This window comes from Propithecus coquereli, unplaced genomic scaffold (genome assembly GCF_000956105.1).
Source record: "Propithecus coquereli isolate 6110/MARCELLA unplaced genomic scaffold, Pcoq_1.0 Scaffold273, whole genome shotgun sequence".
Classification (NCBI taxonomy): Eukaryota; Metazoa; Chordata; class Mammalia; order Primates; family Indriidae; genus Propithecus; species Propithecus coquereli.
In genome coordinates this window covers 37,639-44,536 of record NW_012148319.1, presented here as the reverse complement: position 1 = coordinate 44,536, position 6,898 = coordinate 37,639, and the positions used below count along the sequence as shown (strand labels likewise).

At 39.8% G+C, this 6,898-nt stretch overlaps 2 protein-coding genes across 3 annotated transcripts in view; both read right to left on the bottom strand.

Annotated features, from left to right (window-relative positions):
* LOC105813246 (E2F-associated phosphoprotein-like) overlaps positions 1-6,898 on the bottom strand; it is a 40,930-nt gene that overhangs the window by 33,357 nt on the left and 675 nt on the right. The gene's annotated exons all lie outside the window — the stretch shown is intronic.
* The window catches only part of LOC105813245 (E2F-associated phosphoprotein), a 21,342-nt gene continuing 17,282 nt past the window's right edge, over positions 2,839-6,898 (bottom strand). Inside the window, exons 2-3 of one of the 2 annotated variants that reach the window (XM_012647896.1) lie at positions 3,941-4,122; positions 2,839-2,942 (exon numbers count right to left, since the gene is read on the bottom strand). In XM_012647896.1, the coding sequence (XP_012503350.1) occupies positions 2,839-2,942; positions 3,941-4,122 (286 nt within the window). Of the gene's footprint in view, positions 2,943-3,940; positions 4,123-4,797; positions 5,326-6,898 lie in introns of those variants that run through there. The other variant, XM_012647895.1, reaches the window with a different exon arrangement.

Below are 6,898 nucleotides of genomic sequence, written 5' to 3'. Positions count from 1 at the left end.
ATATGTTAAACAATAGTAAATAATATTATACTTTAAAAGGCACAGTGCTACAGAGAACTATAAAAAGAGAGAAATCTAAATGATATTCCAAGTTCTCCTGAGCAATTTCTGCCAATTTACTTTGCTTCAGTGCCTGGGTTTGCCCATCAATATTAGTATGACAGGATTAAACCAGGTATCAGGAAGAATAAAATGTTATCAAAATGAATTGAATGCCTAAGACATTTCTATTATAATCAATAGTACATAAATAATGTTCATTTATTCATGAATTGATGGATAGTTACAGACTACTTTTGACTTTTGCTTCTCTATTTGCTCTTACAGAACAATGCTTTTGAGGCTCTAGTAGAAGATAAATCAGAAAAATGAAGTTCATGCTAATTAATTCTGCCAATGATAGAGGCCTTAGCCAGATTCTATTCCCAAGAAAATTCCCCATCCTGACCACTAGGCTCCCTTTCTCCATTACCACCATGTACACTCAGGTCCTCTTAACTCTGCCTGTACCACCATATCCTAAAGACCTCCAGGCCTCCAGACTCTCTTTTGTTTCATTCTACCCTTAATCCTACTGCCAGAATGTTATTCCTAAAGAACTCTCATCACATCGCTACCCAACTCAGAAACCTTCTTCCATGGCCAAACCTCTGGGCATAGCATTCCAAACAGCCTTCTGCAATCTGGCTCCAACTTATCTTTTAAAGCCTACCTCGCACTACTACCCTCTATATACCCCACTGGTCCTGAACTGGGGGCAATTTTGCTCCACCCCTGACCAGGGAACATTTGGTGTGGCTAGAGACATTTTTGATTGTCACAAATGGGAGAAGAGGGAGGGGCTACTGGCATCTAGTGGGTAGAGGCCAGGGGTATTGCAAAACATCTTACGATGCACAAGACAGCCTCTCACAACAAAGAATTATCTGACCCAAAATGTCAGTGTTGCTAAGGGTAAGAAACTCTGATCTATCCTATATTCCAGTGTTTCCAAAGTGGGGGACATAGGAGACTATTTTAAGTAGGAGCAGATTGGATAGCTCACTAACATCAAATCCATTGCTGTTGGGAATGTAAAATGGTACAGCCACTACGGAAAACAACTTGGCAGTTTCCTATAAAACTAAACACGCAACTACCACACAACCCAGCAATTGCACTCCTGGGCACTGATCCCAGAGAAATGAAAACTTATGTTCACGCAAAAACCTATACATGAATGTTTATAGTAGTTTTATTCACAATAGCCAAAACTGGAAACAACCCAGATGTCCTTCAATGGATGAACTGTTAAACTATGGACTACTCAGCAATAAAAAAGGAACAAACTATTGATACATGTAACCTGGATGACTCTCCAGATTATTATGCTGACAGAAAAATGCCAATCCCAAAGATTACATACTGCATGATTCCGTTTATATAACATTATAGAAATGCAGAATAGATTAGCGGTCCCCAAGGGTTAAGTAGGGTGTGAGGTGGGAAGGAAGTGGGCATGACTATAAAAGAGCAGCAAGAGGGATTCTTGTGGTGATGGAATGTTCTGTATCTTGACTGTATTAATGTCCATGTCCTGGCTGTGATACCAAACTACATTTTGCAGTATGTTAACATTAGAGGAAACTGGGCAATGGGTACACAGGATCTCTATTATAATATTTTTGGGGTGGAGAAAAAAATAATAATAGTATTTCTCACAACTGCATGTGACTCTACAATAACCTCAAAATAAAAAGTTTAACGTAAAAAAATTGAATCAAGCCAGGCATTTTGGCACTCTCCTATAGTCCCAGCTACTCAAGAGGCTCAGGCAGGAAGATCCCTTGAGCCCAGGAGTTTGAGGTTACAGTGAGCTACGGTGACACCACTGCACTCTATCAAGGGCAAAAGAATGAGACTGTCTCAAAAAAAAAAAAAAAAAGAAGGCTGGGCGCGGTGGCTCACGCCTGTACTCCTAGCACTCTGGGAGGCTGAGGCAGGAGGATTGCTTAAACTTAGGAGTTTGAGGTTGCTGTGAGCTAGCCTGATGCCACAGCACTCTACTCATTGCAACGGAGTGAGACTCTGTCTCAAAAAATAATAATAATAAAATAATAAAAATAAAAAATAAAAAGCAATGCGTGGGCCAGGCGCGGTGGCTCATGCCTGTAATCCTAGCATTCTGGGAGGCCAAGGCGAGAGGATTGAGGCTTGAAGCCAGGAGTTCAAGACCAGCCTGAGCAAGAGCGAGACCCCTTCCTCTGCATAATCAGTGAAAAAAAGAAAAAAAGAAAAAAAAAAAGAAGAAGAGCAAGATCCCATCTCTACCAAAAATAGAAAAAAATTAGCTGGGCATGGTGACGCTCGCTGTAGTCCCAGCTACTAGGGAGGCTGAAGCAGGAGGATGCTTGAGCCCAGGAGTCTGAGGTTGCAATGAGCTAGGCTGACGCCACTTCACTCTAGCCAGGGCAACAGAGTGAAACTCTGTCTCAAAAAAAGAAGCAGCAATGCATTAGGAAAAATTCTGCAGGAGGATAAAAATATTGAAACTATTGGCAGGTGTGAAAACAAATGTTGCTGCTCTAAGGAACCTACGGGGAGATGGAGTCTAAGAGTCCTGAGGAGGGGAGGTATTGAGTGAGGACATATTCTCCCTTTCCCTAGGTACACCTACACAGCATCATTGTTTTTGTCCTCTCCTCATATGCCTGCATACCCAGCTTTTCTTATTAATCAATCCTGTTTTTGTTTTCACATCAATAGCATGCAATTTCCTACAAGATAAAATTCAGAGGGAAATCCTAATATCAAGTAATTGTTAGATAAATCTTTCTCAAAATATAACTTGTAAATATATTATTTACCTGCTTTGTCTTCATCCTCAGAATCAGAATCAAAATATATATCATCATAGTACTTTGTCGGAGCTGTTCCAACTTTCTCATTTCCTGAAGAGGAGCCTATTCAAACCAGAAGTTTACAAACTAAACCATACATAATTCACAAGGAAAAAACTCCGCATATTCTTCTATCACCCCAAAGTAATTATCAGCTCATTCACACTCTCATCTGGATGATGAAATATTTTCACACCAATGACTTATTCAATTTCTATGACCTATGCAATTATAGAGAACTGCCCCTCCTTGAAGTGTTCCAAATCTCGAGAAAATTATCCCATCTCCCTTCCCACAAATCTACTTAAGTATTCTCAGGCTGCCAGCATTACATATCTCTACCTTTCAGCCATGCAGTATGCTGTAGAGAACAGAAAGTAAACATCTTGTTCTAAAAGACATTAGGGGAAAGAGGGTAAGAACCCTACAAGAAGGCAAGGGGAATGAGTCAAAGACATACTCTCCCTCTCTCCTCAGTTGTGCCCACTGCCGTAACATGCCTCCATCCCTAATTCTTCCTCTTAATTAACATCTGCTTTGATTTTTATTATATTATTACCATATGCTTTCAAGTCTAACCATTAATACATAGCATATCAACACGGAAACCAATGCTGAGGAGTCCTACCTTTACAAACCAGTTTTCAGGTCAAGTACATTTTACATAAAGACCAAGTATCAAAATGAAGTATTAATATGTTTCATTACTTACTGAGACAGGAATCTGTGGTGACACATCATTAAATCTGCTGTATCAGTGCCATTTAACCCTAAATATACCTCTATAAGCTTGTGTGTCTTTTTTTAACCTGAAGTAAAAACTACAAAAGGAAATCATGCCAGTTAACAGTATTAAATAATCTCTTTCCAAGAACACAAGATACTTCTCTGTAGTCATAAAAGAAAACTCCAGCACTGGTTGCCAAAAACATTTACCCCTTAACTCAATAAATATTTATTGACCATCTACTAAAAGCACTGGGGACACAAAAGAGTACAAATAAGGTTCCTGCTCTTAGGGAGCTTACAAAATTATACATGAGAACTGAACCAAAAGTTACCTGTTCCCAGGGAGGATAACTTGTCCTCCATTGTTTTTATGGTAGAATTTAATTCAGCTTCCATTTCTTTTTCAAATTCATCTTCACTAGATGATTCACTTTCTCCAGTAAGACATTCTCTGATGAGTTTTCGTTTTTGGTCAGGAGTTCCATGTAAAAGCACATCCACTTCATCTTCAGAGCTAGTATACATTTAAATCAGAAAGCATATGAATATTAAAAAATTAGAGTAACTTAAAACTCCCATCATCTCACTGTCCAATAACAAGTTTAAGTTTTACAAGGTTGCATTTGATATACCTACCACACTATACAGCTATTCTTTTTTTTTTTGAGACAGAGTCCCACTCTACTGCCCTGAATAGAGTGCCATGGCATCAGCCTAGCTCACAGCAACCTCAACTACACAGCTATTCTTAATAGACCAACCAGTGCTGCATATTTCCAAATATATTTTTAATGTCTACATACACTTCCTCTTGTGGACACTGCACGTTTATTTCTAAACTCTTTGCTATTAAACACTACAATGATCACCTCTGTATATATAATTTTGTTTCTATTGATTTCCTTAGGACAAATGTCTAGAATTAGACACCAATACCTTTCTGACTTCTTTTTTTTTTTTTTTTTAATAAATTTGCTTTAAGTGAGCAAAAATCTTTGCTATTGGGCGAAACAGAAATCCATTTCTTTTTTAGAGTAGTTCTACAAACTCGTTTTTGCAACAAAATAAACCACTATCCATCAAGACACAGGAAAAAGGAATGCAGAGATTTAGGAATATCGTTCTTGCTTCTCTTCACCTTTAGTAGAAATAGGACTGTTCTCATAATGCTCCTGACAATTATGTTGCCTTAAGCAATAGGATGCTGGGGAGTGTGGGAACCTGATGCACGGGCTCTCAAGTTCTCCTCAAGGTGCTTCATCTTCTCAGCTTGGGCACGATGTTCTCGATGAAAACACGCCAGGCCTAGGAGCATGCTCATCACCTGGCTCTGGACACTGGGCCGTCCGAAGACAGTGATTTCAACTAAGTTCCCAGAGTCCACCATGTTCACTGTCAGGAGGGCCTGGCTCATCCACTCCATTTTTGGAATTACGGCTCGGTCTGGGCCAAAAATCACATCCGTCAGCCATGCCTCCAGGTAGAACACCAAAGGGTTCCTCAGTTCCTGCACCGGAAGCCACCAGGGCCGGATGCGAATCTGCGGCGGCGGAAGCGGTAACCGAAGCAGTCTCTCCAGGGAGTAGGCCAGAGACAGTTTGTCCCGCTGGGACTCAGCAGCACCAGCGTCGTCCTCCATCTTGGGATCAGCGGCCACAGAAATCACTCGGAGTGCCCTTTCTGACTTCTTGTATTATCACACTGCATTCCAAAAGCACTGCACCAATTCATAATCCCATCAGCAATGAAAAGTTGACTTCACGAAATTGGGAGTTTTAAAAAAACTCTGGATACTTACGTAAGACTTAATATACACAATTAATATATAGTTAATATATACACATAAAATATGTTAAACAATAGTAAATAATATTATACTTTAAAAGGCACAGTGCTACAGAGAACTATAAAAAGAGAGAAATCTAAATGATATTCCAAGTTCTCCTGAGCAATTTCTGCCAATTTACTTTGCTTCAGTGCCTGGGTTTGCCCATCAATATTAGTATGACAGGATTAAACCAGGTATCAGGAAGAATAAAATGTTATCAAAATGAATTGAATGCCTAAGACATTTCTATTATAATCAATAGTACATAAATAATGTTCATTTATTCATGAATTGATGGATAGTTACAGACTACTTTTGACTTTTGCTTCTCTATTTGCTCTTACAGAACAATGCTTTTGAGGCTCTAGTAGAAGATAAATCAGAAAAATGAAGTTCATGCTAATTAATTCTGCCAATGATAGAGGCCTTAGCCAGATTCTATTCCCAAGAAAATTCCCCATCCTGACCACTAGGCTCCCTTTCTCCATTACCACCATGTACACTCAGGTCCTCTTAACTCTGCCTGTACCACCATATCCTAAAGACCTCCAGGCCTCCAGACTCTCTTTTGTTTCATTCTACCCTTAATCCTACTGCCAGAATGTTATTCCTAAAGAACTCTCATCACATCGCTACCCAACTCAGAAACCTTCTTCCATGGCCAAACCTCTGGGCATAGCATTCCAAACAGCCTTCTGCAATCTGGCTCCAACTTATCTTTTAAAGCCTACCTCGCACTACTACCCTCTATATACCCCACTGGTCCTGAACTGGGGGCAATTTTGCTCCACCCCTGACCAGGGAACATTTGGTGTGGCTAGAGACATTTTTGATTGTCACAAATGGGAGAAGAGGGAGGGGCTACTGGCATCTAGTGGGTAGAGGCCAGGGGTATTGCAAAACATCTTACGATGCACAAGACAGCCTCTCACAACAAAGAATTATCTGACCCAAAATGTCAGTGTTGCTAAGGGTAAGAAACTCTGATCTATCCTATATTCCAGTGTTTCCAAAGTGGGGGACATAGGAGACTATTTTAAGTAGGAGCAGATTGGATAGCTCACTAACATCAAATCCATTGCTGTTGGGAATGTAAAATGGTACAGCCACTACGGAAAACAACTTGGCAGTTTCCTATAAAACTAAACACGCAACTACCACACAACCCAGCAATTGCACTCCTGGGCACTGATCCCAGAGAAATGAAAACTTATGTTCACGCAAAAACCTATACATGAATGTTTATAGTAGTTTTATTCACAATAGCCAAAACTGGAAACAACCCAGATGTCCTTCAATGGATGAACTGTTAAACTATGGACTACTCAGCAATAAAAAAGGAACAAACTATTGATACATGTAACCTGGATGACTCTCCAGATTATTATGCTGACAGAAAAATGCCAATCCCAAAGATTACATACTGCATGATTCCGTTTATATAACATTATAGAAATGCAGA